At 39.4% G+C, this 27,955-nt stretch overlaps 1 protein-coding gene across 1 annotated transcript; it reads right to left on the bottom strand.

The window, feature by feature from the left end:
- Positions 1 to 60: 60 nt before the first annotated feature.
- Positions 61 to 27,933, bottom strand: dnah12 (dynein, axonemal, heavy chain 12). Its single transcript, XM_034312183.2, is given in 75 exon segments — positions 61 to 386; positions 498 to 565; positions 677 to 768; positions 884 to 1,021; positions 1,237 to 1,441; positions 1,566 to 1,669; positions 1,765 to 1,953; positions 2,084 to 2,317; positions 2,487 to 2,624; positions 2,708 to 2,848; positions 2,983 to 3,236; positions 3,337 to 3,487; positions 3,597 to 3,741; positions 3,855 to 4,013; positions 4,154 to 4,294; positions 4,408 to 4,580; positions 4,660 to 4,852; positions 5,217 to 5,409; positions 5,655 to 5,869; positions 5,999 to 6,144; positions 6,439 to 6,586; positions 6,705 to 6,946; positions 7,209 to 7,349; positions 7,441 to 7,530; positions 7,613 to 7,744; positions 7,865 to 8,041; positions 8,150 to 8,230; positions 8,694 to 8,856; positions 8,949 to 9,082; positions 9,223 to 9,417; positions 9,550 to 9,711; positions 9,807 to 9,999; positions 10,681 to 10,859; positions 10,951 to 11,250; positions 11,378 to 11,633; positions 11,725 to 11,891; positions 12,001 to 12,139; positions 12,359 to 12,510; positions 12,608 to 12,796; positions 13,039 to 13,158; positions 13,323 to 13,511; positions 13,687 to 13,770; positions 13,955 to 14,095; positions 14,165 to 14,348; positions 14,469 to 14,578; positions 14,666 to 14,785; positions 14,879 to 15,124; positions 15,244 to 15,483; positions 15,587 to 15,739; positions 15,881 to 16,053; positions 16,277 to 16,433; positions 16,536 to 16,655; positions 18,443 to 18,725; positions 18,862 to 18,962; positions 18,964 to 18,984; positions 19,108 to 19,302; positions 19,493 to 19,693; positions 19,934 to 20,119; positions 20,295 to 20,535; positions 20,707 to 20,900; positions 20,999 to 21,133; positions 21,262 to 21,387; positions 21,474 to 21,609; positions 21,722 to 21,900; positions 21,987 to 22,078; positions 22,222 to 22,375; positions 22,795 to 22,983; positions 23,077 to 23,272; positions 23,938 to 24,096; positions 24,189 to 24,255; positions 24,836 to 25,025; positions 25,122 to 25,148; positions 25,238 to 25,319; positions 25,957 to 26,159; positions 27,865 to 27,933. Coding segments are annotated over 74 exon segments (11,895 nt in total). The 5' UTR covers positions 26,148 to 26,159; positions 27,865 to 27,933; the 3' UTR covers positions 61 to 192.
- Between the last annotated feature and the right edge of the window lie 22 nt (positions 27,934 to 27,955).

Genomic DNA, 27,955 nt, shown 5'->3' with positions numbered 1-27,955 from the left:
TTAATATATAGTTTAGCAAAGAATGCAAATGATCACAGTGGATTTAAATATATTTTAAGCACAGAAAATTCAGTCCAGAAGAAAGACTTGATTATTGCATTCAGGAAATCATTTAATAGAGTGTTATTACAAGAAGATAACCCCTATATAAAATTCACTAAACCGCACATTGAAAGGTCAAAAGGTATGTCATTAATTGTCAAGCTGGCAGAGCATAGCCACCCCTCTCTTAATCCAGTGCTGTGGGCGCTTGCTTGTGGGCAGCATCATGGAGATGACAAAGTTAGTGGAGTGACCTGTGGTGGACAAAGTTCCCTTACGCTCACTGGTCTTATAGAGAGGACACACATAGATGTTCTGGGGTTGCGTCATAACCCGCTTATCCGCTAGAATATGAGAATCAGAAGACATTAAATAAATTCATTTTTGGCAAAGCAAAATGTTGGATTATCACATTTAAGCTATTTTCTTGTTATAATATTCTGGTGTTCACTCACTTGGCTTTATCCATATAATTGGGACTGAGTCAAACAGGATTTTGGGGTACTGTTCAGCTAAGACACCGCTGCATGTGAAGAAGAAAACTCTCAAAATTTCATTAAAATATTTCATCTCAAGATTTCATTAAAATGTAGAATACATGATAAATGTATAATTTGTTCCCAAATAAACAAACCTTTTTTTATCCCATCGGGCTCCATCCAGGAAAAGGCCATGAGTGTAGACTCCATCTTCAGGGGAAGTGTCTGAGGTGTCAAATGGCATAACCTGCATAAAATAATCAGTGGAATATCAAAAACCACTAGAATGCTTTGTACATATGCCATCCAAAACTCTCTGCTAGCAGAGTATAAAAGTGTATGAAGTATCTTGCAGCAGATACCTCATAGTCGAATACAAGCAGGTCAATGGGGATGGAGTATTTCCTGGCATAGTTCTGCATGGCTCCTGTCAGGAAAGCTTGAGTAAAGAAGAAGCCAGACAGCCAGAAAACATGGGGCTTGGTTGTGTCATACCAGTCCTAAAAGAATGCACAGAAAGCCATTCAATTACAAGAGACAGTAAAACAGTCATTATATAATAAAACTACATTTTGACAGATCATCTGTATCACTTGACTATAATAGTTGCATATTCTTAAGTTGAATATATAATAGTTGCATAACTTAAGGTGTTTATTCAGAAGACTTTACTGATGTGAACAGTACTATTTTCCGAAAATAAATCTGTTCTAACCTGCAGAAATTTAAGCCTAGCAAGTAAGTCGGTGATATAGCTGCCCAGGGGCTTCAGACTGGGGTAGGAGCGCTTCGCCCACTTCTCTGGCACTTTTCCCACAAGCAGGCTGCTTGCTATAGCCTCCAGCTCTGCATCCATTACGACGAGCCCCTTAATGGCCTTCAGCAGATTCTGCAGGCTCACACAAATTGTTTTGCACAAACTGAGGAAGAAAGGATGTACAATATAATTAACATGACATACAAAAGAGGAAAAATAAAAAACATGCATGCATAAGATAAGACATTGGATAATTGCACATTTGAATCCCAGTTTTGAGGACTTACTTATTATATCGTTCCATCTCCTGAACAAGCACTGTGTTCATGCTCTCTTCATACTGCACAGGGAATTTGGCGAGGGCAGCCTCGATGTTGAAGTTTTCTGGTAGCTAGATATATGACAGCAAAATCTTTAAATAAAATGCATTGTATTACATAATAGGTCTTGTATTACATAATAGAAAATCATAGTATGAGAGATTACCTTATATAGGATGTCACTGGCAATATCAAGCAGGTTGTTGTCACCTTCAGAACTTCCTCCTCCTTTTGAGCCACCTCCCTGAGTCAGGATCAGGGAGTCAAACAGGAGTTTGGTCTGCTGCAGGTCTTTAGAGATGTCCACATTCTCGTGCATACCAAACACCTCTGGATGCTGGGTAGAGGGCAGACTCTGAAAGTATACAAAATCTTTTAACTTTACATATCCTTTTACTTTACACATCTCTTGTGGTTTAGAAAAATAAACTGAACTGTGAACTGTGCATATATCATTGTGCTTTAAATCACTTATTTATATTCACCCTGATAAAATCCACATAGTCTTCATAAATGGACTTTGGAGGTGCATAGTATTTCCCACTAGGAGAGAAGTTGTAGCGGGGGTTCTTGATGATGTCCTTATTGTAGAAGTCAGCCAAGATAGTCAGGAGGAGGCGGCGGTCCCAGTCATCTGTCACACGCCCACCATAGTTACACTCTCCAGTCAGGTATGTGATGGCCTCAAAGGGAACCTCCTCATACTCATTCACGAAGAGCTGCAGAAAAGGAATACTGGATCAAGCACAAACGATCATGTTTGCTGCCTCTATTATTTGCAGCTACTCTTGGGACTAAGTGTTTTACAACCCTATTTGCACTCTCAGCTATGACCTTTTTTTTTTAGTATAAACAGTTTATGTATATTATTTATGCAAGAGTCTTTACCTGCAACTGCCTGATGCTGATACGCAGATCTGATTCATTAAATCCATATGGAATGTTCCAACCCAGTGGTCCAAATTTCTTCCTTTCCTGGACAAGGGCATGGAAGAAGCAAACTCCATACAGAAGCTTTTCCCAAACCTATAAACACAAAAGGGGAGATTGGTGTCATATCTTTGTATTTAACATGACAATCTTGATGAACACTGAGTGTCTACACTCACAGGTTCTTTGCCTGGACATGCTGAAAAGAACTCAGGGTCTGAAATAGGGTCTGATAGGTAGGACTGTAGCAGATTCAGCCTAAGGCCTGTGGGAGGCTCATTCGTCATCTTTACTCCATTCTGCAGGATGGTCACTGGGAACTGTCACAGCAAACAGGCCAGGTTGTAATTTGTTGAGAGAATGCTTAATAACAGATATTAGACAAACAACCAGGACACAAGGTATCTTCCGAACATGTACAATCTTTTAGCACATGACTGAAATGTATAAACACCATGGGGGAGGGGTAGCTGGTGAGCCAGAGGCGGAAGTCTGGGTGGCATGTGTCGGGGCTGAAGTCTTCACAGATCTTCTCAAGAGTGGACATCCAAGATACAGCCAGGTGGCAGTTCTGTAGGCACACCCACGTGCCTTCTTTCATGGCAGACTGAATCATCTTTACAGCTATAGGACCCTGACCCTGTCCAAGAGAAATTGACTTGAACTTTGTACCACCCATGTTCTTGTCATTTGCAAACTTCAGTAAACCTGTGGGAAAAAGAAGTTTCAACAGTCAGTAAGGAGTGCATAAGAATGTATCTGAGTTATGACCAGGACAATAATGCTTACGGTAACGGCTAATACTTACTGGCCATAGGGTCTGCTCCAGGAGAGAGCACAAACACCAGCGGAATCGTAGAATTAGAATCAACGTAACTCCTACTTAGATCAAACGGCGGTGGTTCAACAAACTTTTTGCCCAGTTTGTCAGTCACATAATTGGTAATGGCTGGTTCAATCTGTTAATATAAGAGAGGCAAAATAGTGTTATAAAGAGTGTTATTAAGAATGTTATTAGGATATATATTAAGATGTTAGTGTATATTATAATGTCTGTGAAAATCTCACTTTATCTGGCCTGAGGCAGCGGTAGATGATCATTTTCTGAAAATCATTAAGTTTGTCACACCATGGGCTTGGTAACGGTATGTTAAAAGGCTCTTTACTATCATAAATAGGCAGGAAACTCTCAGGTGCCTTGATGACACTCTCCCTATATTCAAGGCAGACACATGTAAAACCTGATGAGACTAACAACAAACCTTCTGTGACTTATTAGATATATTTTAAAGCAAGTTAGACCGACAAATACAAAGAGATACAGACCTGAGGCCCTGCAGGCCAGGCAGTTCACTGGCTCGACAGATCTCATCCCAGCTCTTCTCTTGGAGCCAGCTGGGATCAGGATTGGGCACATCATTCTGTAGACCCACTCCACCTGTGAGCAGGAACATGAAGTCCGAGTACATAATCTCCTTCTTAGCCCTGATTAAAAGAGAGAGACAGTCAAAAACACAGTTTAAAAGCTAAGCACTGTTGTCTCATTATTCTAATAACATCAATTACTTTAATTACATTAATTCACAAAAAAAAAACGTTTACTCAAAGTTGCTGTGCTGACATACAAGAGCAGATTGCAGCAGAGGAGGAAGGAGAAGAGCAGTTTGTCCTTCTCAAAGAGAGAGCGACACACGTTGCAGTACAGGTTGTAGGTAAAGTGGCCATTCAGGTATCTCAGTCTCTTCTCTAGAATCTTTGACTTGTTACTAAAATATACAGTGCATGCTAATTAACATGTGCCACATGGACAGAGAAAAAGCACTTATAAACTCTGAGACACTGTTCAAATAAATGAGTCTATCAGCATATATCCGGTTACCTGTCCTGTATGGAGTTTATATATAAGTTGACAAACCAACTAAGTGAGTATTGATACATGGGGTCAATGTTGGCCAGGTCTGCAATGCTGAAAAACAGGATGGATGAGTGCTTGGCAATGGCTCTGTAGCCTTCCCTAGACTCTGCTATTTTAATTTCAGTCTTCTCTGCGATCTGAAAGGTCACAAAGATGAAATCAGTCACTGTCACAACACTACATTGTCTTTAAAACCACTGTTTCTCAGCACTAGACCTGCTGTTTCTTGGAGATCTCATTAGACATTATCTTTGCAGAGTCTAGGATCTGAATAGCACTCTCGTCCTCCAGTATATTCCCCTCTGAGGACTGTAAAGTCTCCAGGATTTTGTCCTCAATCTCCTTCAGCTGCTTCTTATTGGCAGCAGATTGAAGAATGAGAGCATTCCTCTCCTCTTCCAACTCTGGCCTATGAAACAAATGTTAAGTAGACACAATAAAATTCAAGAATGTTGAGAAGAAAGGTTGTGATAAAAGGCTCGACCTCTTAAAATAATCTTTTCACCACTGAATGACTATGCTTCTCAGTTATTATTTTTTTTATTATTAAAGTGTATATATATATATATATATATATATATATATATATATATATATATATACATACACACTTTAATAATTGCCTTTAATATATATTGCCTTATATAATGTACGTATGCAATACAGAAAAGCAAAGATATGTGTGTGTGTGTGTGCGCGCAGGCACAACTGAGTGAGTAGCTGTGTGTTTTACTCAATCATACATCCTGTGATCTAGTTGTGTGTTTCATCACCTCTCTTTAGCCACCACAATGCCCAGCAACTGGTCCTCCAGACCCTCCGGAGTGATCATGAAGTTGAGCAGGGACACTTTGGTTGCCAGCTCAGGGAGATAATGAGGGTTTCTAAGCTTAGTAGTGATGTAAAAGCGGAACTCACTGGAGTATTCAATCACACTCTCCCCCAGCCTAATGCAATCCATACCTCCTAAATTTAGACAATAGAAAACATAACCGTGTTTCAGTCATTGGCCTTTAACCCTATACTGAACATTAACAAACTTCAGGAATATCTAATGAAAACACAATGTATATACTACAACGAACAATTTTCTTGAAACTGAGTAAGCCTAGTCTCATATTAACTACAAATCTTGGTTTGAAATTTATTTAAGAAATCATCAGAATAACATAAATTGTAATCAGTAAATTGTTGACATTTCCACCCTGTACCTTGTTTAAATATCTGTTTGAGTAGTAAGGGCTCTATAGAGGGGTCCAGTTCTTCTCCCACATTCTCTAACAGCAGTGGAGTTCCAAACTGGATGCAGTTCTCCAGGGTCCTCATATAGTCTGCATCAGTGAGTTTTATCACATTGAGATTGTTCTCTCTCTCTGAGTTTTTAACCCATTTGTTGGCCTGACCCTGTGGGTCAATCATCAAAGGCCTGCAAAGATATTTCAATATGAACTGACCCCAAAGCATCATGGACAGATCCTTAAATAAGAAGGAATTCATTAAATATGAACAATTAAATGTTTGCTCTATGTTTGATATTATGGTTGTGTAGAAGTACCATCTTCTGGAGTTGCTCACTATGACTCCATTGTCGATGGAGAAGCTGTCAGTGGGTAGTCCAGAGATATTCCAGGCCCTGATCTTGATAGGGTCACCAAGGGTTTTACTCAGAGAGAAGTCATCTGAGGATGGGATCTTCTTGGACTGAACATAACCATATACATCACTGCAGCTATTTTCATAGGGTGGCTACACACACTGATTTGAACTGGACAATCAAACAACTTTTAGAGCCAGTATTATCTGACTGGATAATAATGCAAATTACTTGCTTTTGTTCCTAATTATGTTAGGAACATACAGTATTTAGTAATGCAAAATGTGAAAACTAAAGGAAACAATATTGGACAGATATTTAGGTGACTTTTCAGTGTTATTCACCTGATGCTGCTAGTTGATACATAGTGCTGATCTGCATATTGTCAGTGGGTGCATTACCTTACAGAGCTTAGTCCAGTCCTTAATGCAGTCCTGGCGGAAGCCAGCAGTGAAGGCTCCAAGGTAAGCAATTACACCAGCAGATATCAGCACGTCCCCTGTCAAATTATCATACGTGTTCTGAAGGTCATCTGCAGCTTTAGACCACCTAAAGAATTACAGTAAGCACCTCAGATAATATCCAGATGGGAATTTCAAATGCAATGTCATGTTCCAAATGAAATGTCTTCAAAGAAAAATTTCTATTTCATGAATATTATCCTGACCTAGTCTTTTCTCCTCCTAAGCCCCCAATGAGCTTTTCAGCTCTCTCCAGCTTGCGGGCACAAAGGTCCACCTGGAATTCTAGCTGAGCCTTCTCCTCAGTCTTCTCCTCAAATGTCTTCTGCAGGGAAGCCAAGCGGTCCTCCACTTCTTTCAGCTCTGCTCTCTTTTGATTCAGCAGGGCCATAGTAGCAGCCAGCGACTCCTGTGCCACAGCCAGATTAGCCTTCTTCGGAGCCACTACCTATAAGAAGAACATTACCAACAGATTACACCAGGATTAAGCATCTTATTCCAATAGACAATTAATTAGCTTACCTGGGAAGAAAATTAAATGAATGAATGAATGAATAAATCAACAGGTAAGAGTGGTTTATCAGATTAAAAGCACATACTAAAAACAAATGATGGAGACAGATGAATCTAAAAGGCACCAGTTAGGAAAAAGAGAGAGCGAAATGTAAAAAAAAAAAAAAAAAAAAAAGAGGTGATTCACTATTACCCACCTTTGCCACTCTGTCATAAACCTCCATGGCAGTGATCCATTTGCACAGACCCTCAGCTGCAGAGGAAGCCTTGACCACTTTGGTGGGGTCGAAGTCAGGGTTGGTCATATACTCACTACGGATTTTGTGCATAACTTGTGCCTGTCACAAAGTGATATTAGCAATATATATCCCCAATGAATGACAGTCATGGTCATACCAGTCTTTATCTTAATCTGTAAAATATACTTACAGGAATGTTGTCCTTGTCATATTCTTTCAGGTCCCTGAGGAAATTCATATCACCAAGCAATTTCTTGCTGGGACCCCAGTAGTCTTCTATCTGTAGGTAAGGATACCAATATGTGGTTAACAAAGTAAAAAGAATAGGTTATCAGTTTACACTGCTGAATCCATTTATTCACCTTCTTTCCTGTTCCTGCAGGGTCATTGATTTTCTCAGGCTTGATATCCTTCATTACACACACTGCTGCCATCACAAGCTTCACTCCAGCTGGAGGGTTTTTCATAGACTTTACAATTGTAATGTCAGAGGGCTAAAAGCAAAAAAAAGTTTACCAGCACATAAGAACTATCTTCATGATTTTCTGAATTCTGAATTGTGATTTATTACAGATAGTGTGTTGGGGGTCTCGGGAGGACACTGACTCTAATACCTTCAGAGTGTCAAGAGCAGAGAGAGCAGCCTCCAGAGCAGGGATGGCCTCAGCAAGGTCACTCTCACACTCATTCTTCAGAGCCTGTGCCTCGTTTGCTTTTTGAGTAGCTGCCTCTTCATCCACACGCACAACTTTACTCTTAGCCTCCACTTGCACTGACTCTACCTCTATCACCTGTAACACAGCAACATTTTAACATGTGGAGGATTTTATTACTATTCAAAAATAAGCATATTTAATTAGCACACAGAGAAGATATCTTAGCTTATCTGCTATTTTCACCTTCATTATATTGGTGTTGTCAATCTTGGCCTGTTCCAGTTTGGGCTGAAGATCTACAAGCTCCTTCTTCATTTCACCCACCTAACAAAATGCAAATACAAATTATGTTTATGGCAAAACAATATAATTACTAAAGTAACTAAAATCCATCCATCCATTTTCTGTACCGCTTATCCTACACGGGGTCAAGGAGGGGGCCTGGAACCTATCCCAGGGGACTTGGGGCGCAAGGCGGAGGACACCCTGGACAGGGTGCCAATCCATCACAGGGCACAATCTCACACACATTCACACACCCATTCACTCACTACGGACAATTTAGAGATGCCAATCAGCCTACTACGCATGTCTTTGGACCTGGAGGCGAACATGCAAACTCCATGCATGCAGGGCAGAGGCGGAAATCGAACCCCCAACCCTGGAGATGTGAGGCAAATGTGCCAACCACTAAGCCACCATGCCCCCCCAAGTAACTAAAATGTGTTCTAAATTAGAAAAGATTGATTAAATCTTAAAAAGATAAGTCAGAAAACACAATAAATACCTGGGACTCAGCAAAAGCCAGTTTGTCCAGCCCATTAGTATACCTCTTCTTTGCCTTCATTACAGTGTCCCGTTTCTGAGTAAGGAGCAGCCTAAATGCAGCTATCAGCTCCAAGTAGGAAGTGGGAGTCACATAATTATGGCGACCAAGCTCAGATAGGAACCTTGAAATATCACAAATCGATTAAATGTGTGTAGTACTAGATTCATGTAAAGACTGAAGACCTGGTTAAATGGTATATTAGGTTTTGCATACCTTTTGGACAGATCAGTAGCAGAAGTATGGAAAGTCTTGCAGATTAACATAACTTCTAGCCGTTCGTGGTCATTCATCTCTAGAGTCTCTAAAAACTTGGTGGCAACTCGTTCCAATGCCTCTTCTGGCCATGGCTATAAGATACAAACTTGCATATCAAAAGGAGAACAAGTAGCTGCCAAAATACAGTATATAGACTGCTCATCAGTACCATGCTGCATTCACTGCATTTCATTTACTACCTCTACTGCTAAATTTTTCCAGATTTTCTTACCTGGAACCAGTTAATTGTGCAGCAGTTGATAAGAGATGGGAACTGCCTCAGGCGGTTTCTAAAGGTATCTCCAATAGGGCTGAATGCCACCACTATGTGCAAGTTCTCTCTGCAGCGGTTTACAAAGTAGGCAAACAGAGCCAGAGGGCTGAACTCTAAATTCTTATTACCAGCCTGGGCTATGGGCCGCACTGCCTGAGATACACACAAAAGGGAGCAGGAGTCCATTACAATGAGATTCAAAATCCTTAATATCCCACTAATTCAAAAATAGAAATCTTCCATGGCAGGCTTAGAATGTCACTACTTAATATTCTTATAAAACACCTCCATAATCTCTTGCTTCTCATCCACAGCAAATATGTTTGGAACCTCGCCGGTGTTTAACACACTGTCCACATCTTCTAAAAAGGCCTCCTCTTTTATCTGAGCATCCGTAAGCAGGAACACTGTCTTCTGGCCCTTCACACCTGCGTTCTTCAGCAAAAGCTGAGAATGGGACAAACAGAGCTTATTTAATGGAGCACCAATTATTTTCATTGCTTTACATGGATACGACTTACTTGACAGAAATCACATATTACCTTAAGATCATCTCTCCACTCGTTCATGCCATAGTTCTTGGAAATCTCAGGCTGAAACAGAGTCATGCCAGCCATGAAGGTGGCCAGCTTAGTGATGGACTGACGGCCACTTCCGCCAACTCCCACCAGCAGAGCATTTCCTCCAGGCTGCTTCAGCACACGGCTTATCCTGGACAAGTGCTCTAGGACATAGCTGCCACACACAATACAGCGCTTTAAGCCTTTTCAATCTAATCTCTATCTACTGTAGTTGTAGTTTATGTATGACTACCTCCCTGCGAGGAAGAAGAATGAAAAACCTGTTTATTTGAAACTCACTGATAATGGAAGCCTAAGGGCTTCTATTATTAATGTTTTGCTCCAGTATTCAAAATTTTAATAAACTACATAAGAATACCTCATGAAACAGGGAAGACGCTCTCCTGTCTGTCTCATTCTAAGACAGATGGTTGTAGATTTTAATGTGTCATACATTTGTGTATTTTAAGAGTTTGACAGAATTCAACAACTGCCCTTAGGCATCCACTATAAGAAAGCCGTGAGTACAGTTTTCAGTTCTATTCAGTTCTATTCAGTACAGGAAATATGTAGACAAACCCTCTGTCTTTAGTAACTGCCAATAAGATACAGATGACATAGACAGAGATTTGTCTAAAAACAGTACAGTATTTATACTTTTTTTTTTAATAATTAAGGAATAATATTAAACAAATTCCATGATCACTGTGAGTGCTTGGCTTAGTTTCTTTAAGAAAAAGGAAAATATGACCTGCATCTCTGCCATCATGAGAATCCCCAAGCATATGTTTTTTTTGTACTGATTTTCATAAATATTCTTTATATTGCTAAGAGTAATATTTTAAATAGTAGTTACCGAAAGATGACCAGGTTCATACGGTTCTTGTGTGTCTGGTTGTACTCTGCCAGACAGGACTCCACCACCTGACTGAAGTTCTCCATGCTGGGAACCTCTGCGTATAGTCTCTCACTGGGATCCACATCAGGATTCATGTAGTCTCCAAATAACAAGCTCTTCATGTTCTCCTCACACAGCTAGGGTGCAGGTAGAACATTTACAATATGCTCCCAGTTAATAGTTTTCAATTATAATAACCTGCTCCCAAATCACCTACTTGGTACTTACAGATTTTTTGTCAGATTTGAGGTGCTCAAAGACTGTGTCAAAGTTTTCCTTAAAATGTTCTTTAACAATGACGTTCATTAGTTTGTAGAGCCAGGCTTGGTCCTGCTCATCCACCAGGCGATCGTAGAAGACTCTGAACACCTCATGAACAAACAGGCGAATCAAGGTGTGCTTGCTCTCCAGAGATTCCTTCTTTAGCAGCAGGCAGCCCTGTACTACACGTGAGAAATCTCTCAGGTTGAACGTGTAATGTGATTTAGCAGGGGTGGGAAGCAGGTTTTGCATTGCCTTTTTATAAACCTGTTCATATCACAGAAACAAAACACAGAGTACTATTATGTTATATGAATTAAATGGAGCATTCTCACTTTGGACTAAGATTGCAAATGTACAGTATTTCAACTGACTGTACAGTTGTATGATTTACCTCCAAGGTAGCAGAAACTATCTGGTTGCCTATGGTGAAGCAATCAGGTGGGAAACCATTGTTACGGAAATAGAAGGCAACCACATTAGAGAATATTCGTGACATGGTGTCATCACTGAATGCATTGATACTACAAATGTTAAAGTGGCGCAGGAAACGAGAGGTCACTGCATTCCTCCCACCACCAGGAGGACCCATAGCTGCGATCAATTGTAGGTCAACCAAAGTGATTTTGGAGGTGTCCTTTAGGTCATACCTGAAAGATCAACACACTTTTAACATACTAAACCTTTCTTTCAGAAAAGAATCAACAGACATAAATAGATAATTTCCTAACTAAAACATACCAGTTCCCATGGTCAAAATACTGACGAAGCAGCTCAATAGGAGGCTGTGCACCAAACACTTCCATTGCTGGCATATTCATATCATCCACAAAAATAATGCATTTCTTTCCCATTGGAGGTCCAAATACTCCCTTTCTTCTCTTGTCCAGCCTGGACATAATTATGTTCTAGAAAGGAGACAAGAAAATAGTGCTCCACTTATGTTGACATGGCAACCAACATGGCTGGAGATCTGATAAGACTGTCTTGTTTAAAGAAGTTTATGCTTGCAGTTACCTGAGTCTGGTTAGCACTAGTGCGAGCTGAAAAGTTAATAAAGAATGGAAGGTAGCGGTCCTTGTCTAGGTTGTTCATCAGTTTCTCCTTCACATAAACAGACTTTCCAGTGCCAGTGGGACCAACAAAAAGAAGTGGCCTACAGCATGTAATCACAGAAATGTAAAGTTTTAAGTATTTTATTCATTTTAATCATAAACACAAATTATTAACTTTAAAAATATGTGAAAATTGCATACAAAATGCAATATATTTGAAAGTGTTACAGCATACAGCATACAATCTAGACTATCAAAATATTGCAATAAGTTCTATGTTCAGTAAGTTCTCTTTTTTATAAATAGAACCACCCACTTACATTCCATAATTAATACAGAGGTCCATTAGGTAGGTGTAGCGCACGGTGTCAATTGTAGGGACAATGATGTTCTGCACTTTGGTGTTCTTGTCCCCTAATGTGACATTCTTTATTGATTCATTCCAATGAATCCAATGGCCTTTCCCTTTGAACTAGAAATTGGAACAAAAAGGTCATCAGTCAGGGTCACGCGCCTTTTCTCAAAGAGCTGTCTCAGAGTGATATTTAAGACACAATCACAATACACACCTCATAAGAATAGTCATAAACGAGACCCTTTTCATCGAAAGGGCATTCCCATTTTGACACAGTGTCAGGGATTGGGTGATTGTCTGATTTTCCCATTATGATTTCCCTCAGAAACTTATCAAATCTTTCACGGCTGTCACCATCACAGCTTCCACCAACAGACCACACCAAAGAAAATGCAAAGGCAGCCTGTAAATGGTTTACAGGGCACAAGGTACATTAAACAAATAAATATATATGAAGTGATATAAAGACAATCCTCTATAATGTCAGATAAAATAGTAATTAAATTATATAAAATAGTAATCAAAGGTTTAAAAAAAAATTTTTTTTCACTAATTGCAGCAGGTGATAGTTTGGAATCTTGTTTTGCTTAGGTCACATTATACAAATGATTTTCTAATTTTCACAAGTTACAAATAAATACTTGCCATGATCCATGTACGAATATTCTTGTTTCCAGGTTCTTCATTTACAGGTTCCGTAAGAAGCATTTCAAAGAGTCGTGTAAGTGACACAACTGTATTACTGTTACTGGTGGAGACAACCTCCTGTAACAGAAACAGATAATCAGGGCTGGTTTACTGAGCAATAATTTGCAATTAGTTTCTAAAAAATGTGATTATGTAGTGAAATTCTTCCCTTAACTCCAATACAATGTTAAGTAATCCATAACTTAATTCAGGTCAGTGAACGTCAGTAAAGATACACATACCTTACAGTTTTTTCTTAACATCCTGTGTGCTGGTGGGATCAGCCAATTAAACAGCTCCAGCAGCAGTGTGGAATTCTCCTGGGTCTGAAGAGGCTGGGGTAGAGTTTTCAACCAGGATGACACCAGAGGAGGCCATCCCAGCTGAGACGGCTCCATGTAGATCATCCCACAACGGCTCACTGTGGCTGGCTGGAACAGAAGGTCAATACTGCTCTAACCATTGTATCAGTATACCCCAACCTGGTCAGCAAATCCTTAGCAAATCCCGTTAATGAACCTTTACAACTAAGATTAATTTTCATGTAGTATGTAAGATAATACAGTTCCACTAGTGGTCAAGAGATCAGTAGTCCAATTATCTTACTGAGGCCTGTGATAGGTCCATCGCCTCGAAAATCAGACTCATCTGATTGGACATCTGGATAATTTCTCCACTCATGAGGCACAGCTGCAAGAGAAATATCAATTTGTCACCTGATGATACAGCTTGTTATGCAACAGATTGGATAATATATAGAGGTTTTCTAGTTACCATGATCAATATTTTAAACACAAAAATATATACACCATTAAAGAAATTGCAATACGATATCTATATCTAATATGAAATTAATTCTAGAACAAAAGCTTGCCTTTTTATTGTCATCCAGCACAGTGTTCATGCTCTCAATCCAAAGTGTGTCAATAGGTCCATCAAACACCACCCACTTCCTGTCTGGGGTCTCAGCTGAGGCAAACTCCCGAAAAGTATTTGCCACAATCCCATCAGTCCACTGAAAAATAAAGAATACTTATACAAGACACATTCAAGAATTTAACCATTCTGACAGATTGATACCCACCTCATGAGACACTGGGTCGAACTGACCAAAAAGCTGTCCCATTGTAATGGATTTAGGGTTGACAGTGAGATATTGCACTTTCTCCTCTTCATTGTAGCCCCTCTCATTCATAAGTGTGAGGGTGTCAGCTAAAACATGGAGCACTTTGGTTTTGCCAGCAAAAGGTTCACCAACAAGCATGAACCTAAAAAGCAGAATGTTGTTTTAGTTTTTTACTCCTGGTCATGGATGGCAAGCTGGAAGTTTAATTTGGGTGAATCTTGTTTGAGCAAATTTGCTGCTTTGTGAAAGAATGTACACCTACCCATGGCGTACAATCATCATCTCATAAGTTTGGATAATTTTATCCAGGAAAATGTTCACAGGCTGGACATTGTGTTTTATACAGCATTCATGAGCACAAGCGAGAAGGAGCTAATGAAACAGAAGGAATAATTACAAAAACGTAAGACATGTAAACATCATATTCTGAACAAACATTGTAAGACCCCAAATACTCACCTGATAGTCGGCTGTGGGCAGAGAGACTCCAGGGAAGAGGTCACTGGTAATTCCATTAAAGAGAGGGATATCATGGGAGAGAAACTTGGGCTCATTCACATCCTTTATGGACCGGAGAAGCTAACCAGTAAAAATAGCACATGAGTCTTGACCCAAATAGCACAGTTTAATGATTTAAATATATTAAGACACACTATTCTTCTTTCCCCTTACAAGAATATCTTCATTCTCATTTGGAAATTTGAGTTTGAGGTTCCCTGCTGCCACCAGTACTGCTTTGACAGCTCTCATTCCATAATCATAGTGGAACTGGGAGGACAACTGCTCGGAGCACAACCTGTAGGTCATTACTATCTTCACTGAAAGTGGTTTGGCATTCAAGAAGCCATAAGAATACAGGGAGATCTCTGCGATCAAAGCATAGTTGGGTACCATCATTGCCACTGTTCTAAACAAAACCTAGAAAACACACAGGAAAAATATAATAACATTTATCCAGACTAGTGCAAAGAAAATAATAGTAAGTCATAAAAATCAATTAAGCAGTCACACAAAAACTAAGTCGTCCAAGTTCTTACTTTAAGGTTATCAGGAAGCTCTGATCTTCCTGCATATCCAGGGTTCATGGTGATGGCAACAAAGCAGTTGGGATTGAGGCGAAGCTCTGTACCCTCAAAATCAAAAACCTCCAGCTTCAACTCAATGGCTCTCTGAATGCACAAGATCTGCTGTGCCACCACAGAAAGCACCTCCAGTTCAATGCGGTTAAACTCATCAAAGCATGCCCATGCCCCTGAGGACGCCAGTCCCTTAAAGAACTGCAACGGGTTACAGGTAACAGATAAAATTAAAATAGTCACTGTAAAAGTAATGCTCCCTTCTCTAGATCCTACCATTCAGTCTGAGAGCAGCTCTACTTACCTTCCCCATGGCTAGGTAGTCAAGTCCATCAGAGCAGTTAAACACTACACACTGCACAGCAAGGGCTTTGGCCAAGTCTTTAGTGGTCTCTGTCTTTCCTGTTCCTGCAGGGCCTTCAGGAGCTCCACCTAAATTCAGATAAAATGCTCCAATCTGTATTGGAGCCATGAAACTCACATGAATCAAATGTTGATTTCACAAGTTTTGTCAGTTGTTTTTAAAATATTTAATTTTTCCTTTTAACAAAATGATTAGATAATTGTAAAGAGTGGGTGTGTTGGTGTTTTGGTTTACCAAAGTTCGGTAGCATCGGTCTGTTAAAGGTGTGATGACCAAACGAGGTGAATTTCCCAAATACTCATAAGCATACTTGACATCACAATTTATGATGCAGACACGGACATTTTCATTTGTCCAGTAGTAACGCAGCTGTGCTAACCACTGGAAGTCTGTCTCACAAGAAACACCTGAGAGAAACAAATAAAATACTTAAGAATCATAAGAATATTACAAGGAATAGAACAGTAATGATAAGTGACAATTAAATAAAAACCAATTACGAAGTAATGTCAGTGTACAGCCAATTTTTAACTTCATACACTGAAACCATAGATAGATTATTTTTAACAACACAATGTACAATAAAGTAACTATGACAATCAACTTCATTTATGAATTAATCTAAACAACCTTTCTGGATCATTTCCATTACAACATCACGGGCATGCACATCTATAGTGACCAGTGCTCCTAGAGTAGTACGAGTCTGTTTGGGCAGTTTGCCCCTTACTAGCTCCACAATGTCATTCAGTTGGTTCTGCAGCTGATCATAGTAGTCCTTCAGACCCTGCCATCAAAAATAAAAACACTACTTTAACAACTGTTTATAAAAAAAAAATTACTAATGCTGTGGTAAATACTGTGTGTGATACTATGAGTATTTCCTTACATTAATTCCACTCCTGATAGCTTCATGCACTTCTAGAGTCCAGTATATTTGAGAGGTACAGAGCACCACCTGGCCAGGCCAGTCACAAACCCACTGACTCCTCTTGGACTCTGGGTAAGCCTGTGATGCAATACAAACAGGTAAGAAATGAAGCTGGTACAAAGGCCGTTTTTGTTATACAATGAAGACATTTGGATCTCAGATCAAGAGATGAATATGAGATGACAGATCAGAATTTCCGCTTTCATTTCCTGATATTTACAACTAGATGTGTTAAACAACTTATAACATGACACCTTTTGTTTGAACCCACCCATTTTTAAAGTGATCAAAAATACTGGAACAGGTGTTCCTTGTTGCCCACGTGTGCCCTGTTAGATTGATTGTTTAAATAATTGATAGCGCTGAATGTCTACTCTTGGTTTGAGCCCCGGGTTTCACCTGTGAAGACTGCATTTTTTTTGTTGAAAAGGATAAACCAACATGAAGACGCGATAGCTGTCTATAGGAGAAAAGCAAGCCATTTTTAAGCTGAGAAAAGAGGGAACAAGGATTGGACATAACCAATACAACAATTTGGAATGTCCTGAAAAAGAAACCACTGGTGTACTAACAACTAGACGTCAAAAGATCAGCCAAGGAAAACGTCAGTTAATGACAGAAACATTGTGACAGCTGTGAATAAAAAAAACAAAAACAACAGTCAGGTTGTTTTTGTCAACAACCTCCATACGGCAGGGGTGACGTTGTCACAATCCACCATTCAAAGAAGACTTCAAGAGCAGAAATATAAAGGCCATACCACAAGATGCAAACCACTCAGCAGTAAGAATCGGAAGGTCAGATTGGAATTTGCAAGGAAATAGACAGATGAGCCACAAAAGTTCGGGAATCAAGATTAACCTCTACCAAAGTGATGGAAAGGCCAAAGTGTGGAAAAAGAAAGGATCTGCTCATGACCCAAAACATACAAGCTCATCATGTGGAGGTGCGAGCATGGTGGAGGTAGTGTCATGGCTTGGACTTGCATGAGTGCTTCTGGAATGGGCTCACTAATCTTTATTGATGGTGTAACTCATGATGGTAGCAGCAGAATGAATTCAGAAGTCTACAGAAACATTCTGTCTGCCAATTTACAGAGAAATGCATCCAATCTAATTGGAAGGAACAGCAGCAAGACAATGATGCAGCAAGACAATGACTCAAAACACACTGCCAACACAACAAAGGACTTCATCAAGGGGAAAAATGGAAGGTTTTAGAATGGCCAAGTCAATCACCAGACCTTTTTGACCTTTTTGAACCCAACTGAGCATGCATTTCATCTGAAGAGGAGACTGTATTGAGAAACCCCCCAAACCATACAACAACTGAAAGAAGCTGCAGTACAAGCCTGGGAAAACATCACAAAAGAAGAATGCAACAGTTTGGTGATGTCAGTGGGTTGCTGGCTTGTTGCAGTTATTGCAAGTAAGGGATATGCTACAAAATATTAAGTTATTTACTTTAAGACTATCTGTGCCAATACCTTTGCTCACCTAAAAATTGGGCAGTATGCCACCAAAGGTGCCATGTTATAAGTTGTTTAACACATCTCGATATAAATATCAGGAAATGAAAGCTGATATTCTGATTGATCATCGCATATTCATCTTTTTATCTCAAACCAAAATGTCTTCAATGTACAGCAAAAACAAAAGAATTGGCCTTGCTATTCAAATACTTTGAGAGGAGACTGCATAAATGTGTATCTGTCACAGAGCCAACATAGCCTCTAAGACAAGTTTGCAGTTTGCTTAAAAGATCAGAAAACAATAGAGAGACTTTGTCTTGCATATGAGAGTGATAACAGAATAAATATGAGAGTGATAACAGAATACATTTGTAGTACATTTCAAAAATCTCACCAGTCTGGCACGGTTAATTACGTCCCTGATACTACGCAGCATCATATCCTCCACCTGCACAAGCCACTTCTCCACTGCTCCCCGTGCCTCTGAAGTGGAAATCAGCTGAATCAGGCCCACTCGCTCACCCTCACTACTGTACATGGCCTGGATGTCTAAGTTGGGCATGAAATCTAACTTGGCGATGCCCTCAAAGCACTTCTTCAGGTGAGGCTGTACACGCAGAGGGTCCTTGGTTTCAGAGAGGATCTCCAGCATCTCATCATTTGACAGGAAGAAAAAACTGTGGGATAGAAGAAGAAGGAAATATAAAGCTAAATTTAGCGGAATGTTCTGTCATTAGCCTAAAATATAATATGGCTGGAAATAATGCAGTTTTGCTAAAAATTACAGTCAACATCACATAACAAGGCTGCTACCGTGGAAAGAACAGTCTTTTCTTCTCAAGGTAAGCATTCAGTCCTTTCATAATTTGGTCCAGAAGGTTATTTGAGTCCTGAAGCTTCTCAAGTAAGCCGGGGTAGCGAAGTTGCTGGTAAAACCTGCAACAGACAAGATGTGCTCAAGTTCAAAATGTCTTTAGAATTGAGTGACTAAGACTAAAACCTACTGGAGATAAAACGAGTTGATGTTGTTTTAGGGTGATACCGGTATGCTATCATTACCTTTGAGTCTTTCACACAGTGTCTCATAACCTCCTTCCAGTGTTTGTCCACCATCTGGAATAGACGTCCCTCTTCAGGCATCTGCTGCATGATGTCCTGTGAGCTGAAGATGGGCTCCAAGTAGAGCCACTGGGCCTGTACCTTCAGCCACTCGTCTATGGTGTCCTGGATATGGATCAAACGTTCCTCCCAGGCCTAAGCAGCAACAGTGATCAATAATTTCTATTTATAGTGCACAGGATCCAGATATAGACAATACAGAAGACTTTTATAAACATCATAATTTTAACTGCATAATAGTTACACATCTTGCACCAACACATAATGCAAAAATAATTTTCATTAAAAAAAAAGTGCACTGACAGTACTGACAGAGCCAAATTACCTTGATCTCTGCCTCAAAAGGCTTGATAAAAGGGGAACCCCTCATGGTCTGGGTTTTCACTATCTGGTCATCCAACATGGTCTGAATTTCATCCACTGCAGTAAGAATAGAGACACCAGACTCCCTATATGCATGATGATGGAATGACACAGCATCCCAGCCCTCCACCATATTTTGCATGGCCTTCTCCAGAGAGAATTCCTGTACATACCAGGAATGAATTGATCAATAATCTATCTTAAATTATAGTTTAAAATAATTTAATAATTTATTGTAAAGCTTAGTTGAGATACATGATTGCTGTAAAGGGAATTATTTAAAAAATAATGCAGAATATGCTGTGATGAAACACCTGGAAGTGAGAGGTACTAAGTTATAATCAAGAAACAATTTATATGGCAATGCTAGATTATGGACTTCCAATTAATTCGAGTGTCTCACTTTGCCTGCAGCTGCACTGATGGTCTCAAACTGCTCCATGTAAGAGGTAAGGTTCTGTTTAAGGACTTTACGCAGTGTGGTGCCTGAGTTGGGCATCATGTCGAAGTTCACAATCTCTGACATCTGTTCCCAGTGTCGAACCCTAATTCCAGGATTACACAGTATGGACACTGTTGGGATGTGCTCCTGTAAACAGAAAATGATCAAAAATTTTGAAAGTGTCGTACCATGCCATGCTAGTAAATAAATCTTAAAGAGGAGGGACAGTTCTTTAAGATGATAAATAAGCAGGAGCAACCTAACAGAGCATGACAATTAAAATTGTAATATAGAATGCAGAAATTAGTTATTTTTGGTGTACCTTGAATTCTTTAATTTGCTCTAGGACTCTGCAGCAGACCGCAGCAGTAGAACTCTCCTCTTTGTCTTCATCTTCTTCTCCAGGCCGTCTCTTTTCTGCAGCCACGCTCGCTCTCTCTTGTTCAGCCTTCTTCTGTTTCTGCTGGAAAAACTTTAGACTCTTATAGATTTCTCGGAAAAACTCATCCACCTCTACCTCCATGCTTTCACCATTCAAATCTAAGAAAGAACCATCCATCCATCTAAACATGATCAGAGATACAAGAAAAGACACACACAGGTATGCATTGAGTTAGACAAAGTAATTCAGTCCGTAACAATCTCAAAGTCAAAAGATGAACTTATACACAGCACTGCATCTTCTTTATAAGAAGAATGAAGAATATAAACAATACACTGAGGATCAACCAAACCTCTTCTCAGTGCGCTGCCATTTTAGTACAAGCCCAAACAGCTTCTGATAGGGTTCAATGTTCTCCTTGATCATATCAACCTCTGGATAAACAGTTAGGTCCCAGTTGTACAGAGCCTCCTCTTTGTTGATGAAGACAATCGACTCCTCGACTTCCTGAAGCCTCTTCTGCACTGTTCTTACATCTATCACATACTGCACAAGAAGAATGGGAAATTCATAATTTAAGGAGAAAATAGCTCTGATAATAATTAGAAAACCTCCTTTGTAGGAGATGCTATCTTGTTTTTTACCTGTTGCATCATATCCAGTTCTGAGCATGCTGAAAACTCCTCAGTCCTTCGGCCAAGTTTCACCAGCTCCAGCATCAACTTCTCCCTCCTGCCCAGCAGCTCCTGCTCTCCTCTCTGCTTGGCTTTTTCCAACACCTATACCACAGACCCAAAACAACTGCGGGTGGGATACACTCATACAGCTTACAATACTTGCATTTATCTTACATTAAATCTAGACGTCTATGCCCAAATCTGAATCATCATTGATGGGCAAACATTACCTCAACACTGAGCTCAAAAATTGGATTAATATTTTGTGGCCACAGCAGTACTGTTGAATGAAGCTCCAAGTCTTCTGCATCAAATATGTGTACATCCAGTAGGTAATTTAATCTACGATGTGTTTCCTAGAAGAAATATTGATTATTCCTGTTATAATTTTTTTGGTTGTCTACTGTGTACTGTAGATAAAAATAAAATGTTAAGAGCTCACCATTATCTTACTGCTTAGCTCTTCTATTCCCTTGGTTTTTGCATGATCAATATACGCAATCATCTCTGTCATGTCTTCTGTTGTCTCTGGGTCTTTTGTAACCTTGTCCCGAATAGTCTCAAACTCTTTACAGATTCTTTTTAAAAAATCAATACAAAAAAATTCCATATCAAAGACTTTCTAATAAACTAAATATAAAAACTGATCAATTAAATTGAGAAGGAAATACAAAGTCTCGGTAATCTTACTGAAGGCACTGGTCACGATTTGTGCTGATCAGTCTTGCAACAAGGATCTGAGCAAAATTCTGTGCTTTCTTTGCCAGCCCTTGTTTGAGTTCCTCGCAGTCCAAGCGGATCATGTCAAAATGAGCCACTGAGGGGAGGCTGGAGATCTCTTTGGACAGAGCACGGAACACCTCCACTTGCTGTCATGAAACAGCACAGTCAGATACACTACAACACATTACACATTAATTGTGTAATTGAAGCTATGTTAAATGGACAAATTTACCTCAGTATACTGCTCAAAACTGTGCTCCTCCTCCATAAATTTCTCTACCAGATTCTTTGCACTCCCATTGACTAGCCAATCATAGTTGTCAACTACAGAAAATACATGTTCGGGTAAATCAACAAGCAGGTCATCATGAACCACCCTGGTAATTCACAGAAGTTCTAAGAAAGCAGTCACGTATGTATTTAAACCTGCATTAACAGAATCAAGATAAAAAATGCGAGAAGCTCACTATAATACTGAAAGTGTTTCGCGGGCGCCTCTAGGTTTTCACGGACAGCGTTCCTCAGCGTAGTTTGTGCCCATATGACAATGTGGTCTGCCAGTTTAGCATCAACCACTGAACTATTGGCTTCATCTAGCCAGGACTGAACAGTCTGGACTTTCTGTGGAACGATAAGATCTGATAAATATCTCCATTCTTGCATGATTCAGTCTGATTTTGGATAGCAGAATAGAAAAATATGTTGTGAAAAGATCTCAGATTTGTCCAATGGTAAATTTGCTCAACTAATATGTAATTTATTACTATTAATATTATGAGGGTCAATCAAATAAAAAACTTTAAAAGTGTGACATAAACTAGACTTGAATCACACTTTTTTCTAGAGGAATCCGGACACTCATTAAGCACTTGAACACTTGCACTGAACAAAATGGGTACTATGTAGAAAAATGATGAACAATTCCATGCAATAAACAATGCAAAATAAAAAAAAATTAAGGTTTTCATTTAACTCACCCTTGTAAATACATTTCTGAAACTATGTAAGGTGGGTAAAGACAAACCATAACCTTTTCACACCTGCAAGGTATTGATGATTGAGTTGAAAATCTCTAACACAGCCTCCTCTAGATCCTGAAAGCTGGGATAGAAGTCCATCTTCTCATCATCAAAGGTCAGGTCCATCCTGAAGAGGGGAAGCTTCTCCTTGTTGAGGGGTTCAAACAAACTGACATATGCCTCCACATTTCTCTCAATCAGAGCCTTCAGCTACAAATCAAGAATACCTGGCACTGTTACGTCTCATCTAGTTCTCATCAGTACTGAGTAATCAACAACATTTTGATGGCTTCCTAGACTCACCTGATTGGAGAGAAGTGTTGAAGCACAGTTATAAAAGGCATCCAGCTTCTCTCCTCTGATTCGTTGCACTGTGTTCTTGCTGGTAAGCAAGTGAATAACCTTTGGGAACCAGGTGTTCATGAGCTTCTCCTCAATTTTCTCACACTCCAAAGACACTTTGTTCTTTAGGTTCTCACAGTCCACGGGCCCTGTAGACCTTTATATCACAAATACAGTTGAAAAGTCAACAAATGGAGCTGAAATGGAGAATAGTAATAGTAGAATTCTCCAACATATCTTGACAAAATGTTCAGAAAGCAAAGACTGCTTAACATTAGTAGTTTTGAAATGACACGTCCGTACATTACAAAAAAACCCGATCGGCTGACTGGTCAAACGCCCCATATAAAAGTGTTCCCTTGTTACACATCTCTCAACACACAAACATTTCTAGTTACCAAAGAGGCAATACAGATTACTTTCTATTTCATTATCAAGACAAGCCATGGGACCAGGAGTAAAATATCACATGCTGACGTAGAGAACCAAATTTAAAGGTTTATAAAGTTTGTAAACACTTATGGCTCACCACAGAATGGAACAGCTGGATTTGGAAACCTAGATATTTATATGATATTTTGGATAGTATGCATAGGTATATATTATGATTTTAATATACTATAAATATTATTAAAAGTTGCTACATGTCAGTGCTTTTAGAAGGATAAGCATTGCTGCCTCACAGCTTCAGGATTAATCAGGTGTGAATGAGTGTGTGAATTTGTGTGCAGGGTGCTCGCCTCAACCGTGCAACCGTGACCAGTATAAAACAGTAAATATACTAATATTTGAAACGTGGGCTGCAATCAGAAAGAGCAGTACCTGCAGTCTGAGATATCAACCAGGAGCAGCTGAGAAAATGTTATGTAACAGGTATCCAAAATGACTTTCATTACTGGGTGTAGGATGTGCAAATTTTCTTTGATCTTCTTTCGACTCCTGATAAAGCTTTTATGCCATGGCCTGCTGAAATCAAGAATCCTAAAAGGAGAAACATTTATAAATCTGAAAGAATCCATATTTATGTCTTTGTTTGGGCTTAAGGATGCATTATTAGACTCCAACACACTCACTTGGGTGCAGGTGGTTTTTGTAAGGGAACATCTGTATCCATCTGTGGCTTCTGGAGGATATTGTCAACTAAAGAAAAATGTATTATTAACAAATATATACTATACAACAACAACAACAACCACAATTTTGTATTTCTCTGAAGTGAACTTTTTGCAGGATAATAAAGTAAAAATCTGACATATGTAAAACATATGGGAATATAAGTGATTAAAAAGCTGAAAATATTCTTAAAGGCACTCCACTGTCAGAACTAGGGTTAGGGTTAGAGTTAACCTGCTTGCAATAAGAATGATCAACTAAACCAGTGGTTCTCATGTGAAACTTTCTGGATTCAGGAACCACTTTAACTGTAAAAATAAATTTCATGGACTCCTTCAGTAGTGGTTAATTTTATCCAATTGTTTAAATATTAGGCTAATTATTCAAATGTGTACAGTAAGATTCTGGCTATTCATTAAAGTCCTAGAGATTTTTTATTCCTACACTGATGACAAACACAACACTTTAGGCTTATTTTTTAATTACAGAGGTTTGGATTGAACCCCATTCAAGTTAAACAGGCTACTAACTATAATAACTCAATAAAAAAATGTAACGTTGTTAATGATGGATTGAGATTTCCTGTAACAATTTTTTTATAGCTCACCTGTGAACTTTACCATGGTGCTAAGGAAGTTCGTGCTGACCTCCTTGCACAATTCCTCCAGCAGCTCCGTTCTGCCAGGTTCCAGCCGGAGCTGAGGTGGTATAAGGCTCAACATGTTGTCCAGCCACTGCTGCTGAATGGGTACAATTGGTCTACTTTCCACACACTGCTTTAGGAACATGTAGTTCATCTGCAGATATGTAGCATCAACAGACATTGCCAGGGTGAGAGAAAAAGTGATAGACGGCTAAGGTGTACTGCTTTAAACAGAATAAACGGTACATACTTGCTGTTTCCTTGCTTCACTCATCATCTGTTAAAAATGTTTTGTGTTAGAGAGCAATAAAAATAAAGAAAGTACAATAATATATAATGTGAATGTACTTAAAGAAATTTTAATACTGCTGAGGGAAACTCAGGTTCACAGTATGGAGAATCCATTGTGTCCTTGGCTTTTTTATAGGCTTGTGCCGCACTCGCAACCCTGAAAAGACCACAGAGTATTAGAATAGCTAGGGCTGCACAATCTGTCATTAGTTGATATTACAGTACTGTTCTAACAAATGAGATAATTTTGATCAGAATACTCCAGCCCATTCTTAACCATGTCACATCAAGGGCTAACCAGCATGGTTTTAATCCATCAGAATAACAATATAGTTGAAATATAGTAGTCACTGTAGCCCTTATATTTGGATGCAGTTTAGAAATTAGGTCAGGAGTAATCGGCAACATTGCAAATTATCACATCACTTTAAAGGTACAGTGTTTAATGATACTAGACCGAGAATAATTAATATAAATATAATTTTAAATATACCTTCAAAAAACTTTTATTGCCATACATTGGATGTGGCTGTTTTGTCTATTTCAGGCTTCTGTTTAACTTTCTCCAGCCTGGAATTGATCTCTGCCACCAGTTCAAACAAAAATGTTTTCCTTAAAAGACAACTAATAAAGCATACGCAGTTCCTACAGAATGGGTCAGCTGAGGTTAAGAGGAAGGCTTAATAGTGGGGTCATTGCAGTTTGCCGTTCGCTCAGCAGAGGGCTTTAAAAAAAAATCACACACTGTTCCTAGCTACTGTAGCTACATTAATACTGAAGACTGAAACACTCACATGATTTTATGCAGTTCATGTTGCTGTTGTTTACTCCTGCTGTAGCAAAGAAGTTTTCTCCTCACTGCCGCTCTGTGCTCAGGAAGACTGGAGTTTTCCCGTTCTGGAGGGCTTGGGATGGGAGGAAGTACGGTGTACTTTCTCAACCCATCCTCTAAGGAAGCCTTACATGCTGCCGATGAGGTAGGCATTTCAAACCTCTACTGAAATAAAAGAAAAAGTTGGCTCACTTTAAATAGAAAGAACAGTATATACACAGTGTGCGTGTGTGTGAATACACACACACACACACACACAATATATATACACACACAGTTTTGGACAAAAGCTGTGTAAGCAGAGTGCTTCTGTAGTGAGTGAGGCTGTGGTGAGTGAGTCTGTGGTGAGTAAGGCTGTAGCGAAACTAGTGGATATTTGAAATTCTTGAAGATGTAATAGCTGTATTTAAAACATAACATTCATTCATTGGGTTTCTAAAGTTCCAAGAGTGTAGATGAGCTCCTTCTCTTTACGTTTCCTTACTTCATTGCTTCCATAACAACAGCTAGCGATGCACACAGTGATGTCATTAATGTTATGCCCATTGCTGTTGAAGTGTCTTGTGACAGGAAATGAAAAATCCTTCTTTCTGATGGTACAAAGGTGCTCAACAAAATTATCAGCCAGTCTCATCTTGGTTTCTCATGTATAACTGATTACATCAGTTACAGGAAAGACTTGCAGTGATGTGTCATTTTCTCTATCATCCCACTAATAAGACAGTGACTTATATTATATTTAAAAAAAAAAAAAATCCTCCAGGATGATCCTACCATTATTACAGACTTAACACAACCTCCACCACCTCTACCATTATTACCGAAGAATGTACAGTATATACACTATTACAATGACCAAAAGTATGTGGACACCTGAGTATTAAACATGCCATTCCAAAACTCTAGGCAGTAGTATCGAGTTGTTCCCCCTTAGCTTCTACAACAGCCTCCACTCTTCTGGAAAGGCTTTCCACTACATTTTGGAAGGTGACTGTGGGGATTTGTGTAAGAGATTGGGCAATGATGCCGGGCGAGGAGACCTGGTGCACAGTCATCGTTCAAATTCACCCCAAAGGTGTTCAGTGGGCTTGAGGTCAGAGCTCTGTGCAGGACTGGAGTTCTTCCTTACCAATCTTGGCAAACTGTGTCTTCATGTATTTCACTGTGCACAGGGATCTACTGGATCTACTAGTCATGCTGGAGCAGGTTTGGGCTCCTTAGTTCCAGTGAAGGGAAATTTTAATGCCTTAATGCTACAGCGTACAAAGACATCCTATACAGTCGCGTGCTTCCAGCTTTATGACAACAGTTTGGGGAAGAACCACATAGGGGTGTGAGGGTCACGTGTCTACATACTTTTGACCATATAGTGCGCGTGTGCGTGCGTGCGTGCGTGTGCCGTTTTCACCACTAAGATTATTTTCAGGTCGCTTTGACCTTAGAGTAAGAGAGAAAAAAAGAGAGTTTATCATTGTAAATATTTGAAAAATCTTTGTAAATATGACCCAAAGTGTGATTACAGTCATATGACCCTTCCATCTTTTTGTTTATATTAAGACATAATTTATTTTTAAAAATAAAAAACAACAAAAATATGGTATTTAGCAGTGACACTGCACGGCCAGGTTCGCTTTGTAGCAACGCAGCTAGCTAGATAATTAGCTTGTCAATGACAAACGCACGCAAAAGACTAAAGAGTTAACAGCTAAGTGGATAGCTAACGCTAAGTCAGTTAGCTTACCTAAAAATGTCGCGTTTCCAGCCTGCTGAGCTATAATTCGCTTGAAAGTTGTGTACTAAAATTTAAATTTGAAATTTAAATTTCTTTCTATCCGTATTCGTGAGTTATGTAATAAAAAGGTTTTATTACCTGTTGACAGTCAGTGTTTCAACTTCATCCCTAAACTGGCTAAAGTTTGGTGGCGGAGCTGACTGTTGCCATGGGAACAAAGCGGAAACAT

Source organism: Pangasianodon hypophthalmus, chromosome 16 (assembly GCF_027358585.1).
Source record: "Pangasianodon hypophthalmus isolate fPanHyp1 chromosome 16, fPanHyp1.pri, whole genome shotgun sequence".
In the NCBI taxonomy this organism is placed as follows: domain Eukaryota; kingdom Metazoa; phylum Chordata; class Actinopteri; order Siluriformes; family Pangasiidae; genus Pangasianodon; species Pangasianodon hypophthalmus.
Note: the sequence above shows the minus strand (reverse complement) of the source record. Positions and strands in the feature narration are given on the sequence as shown.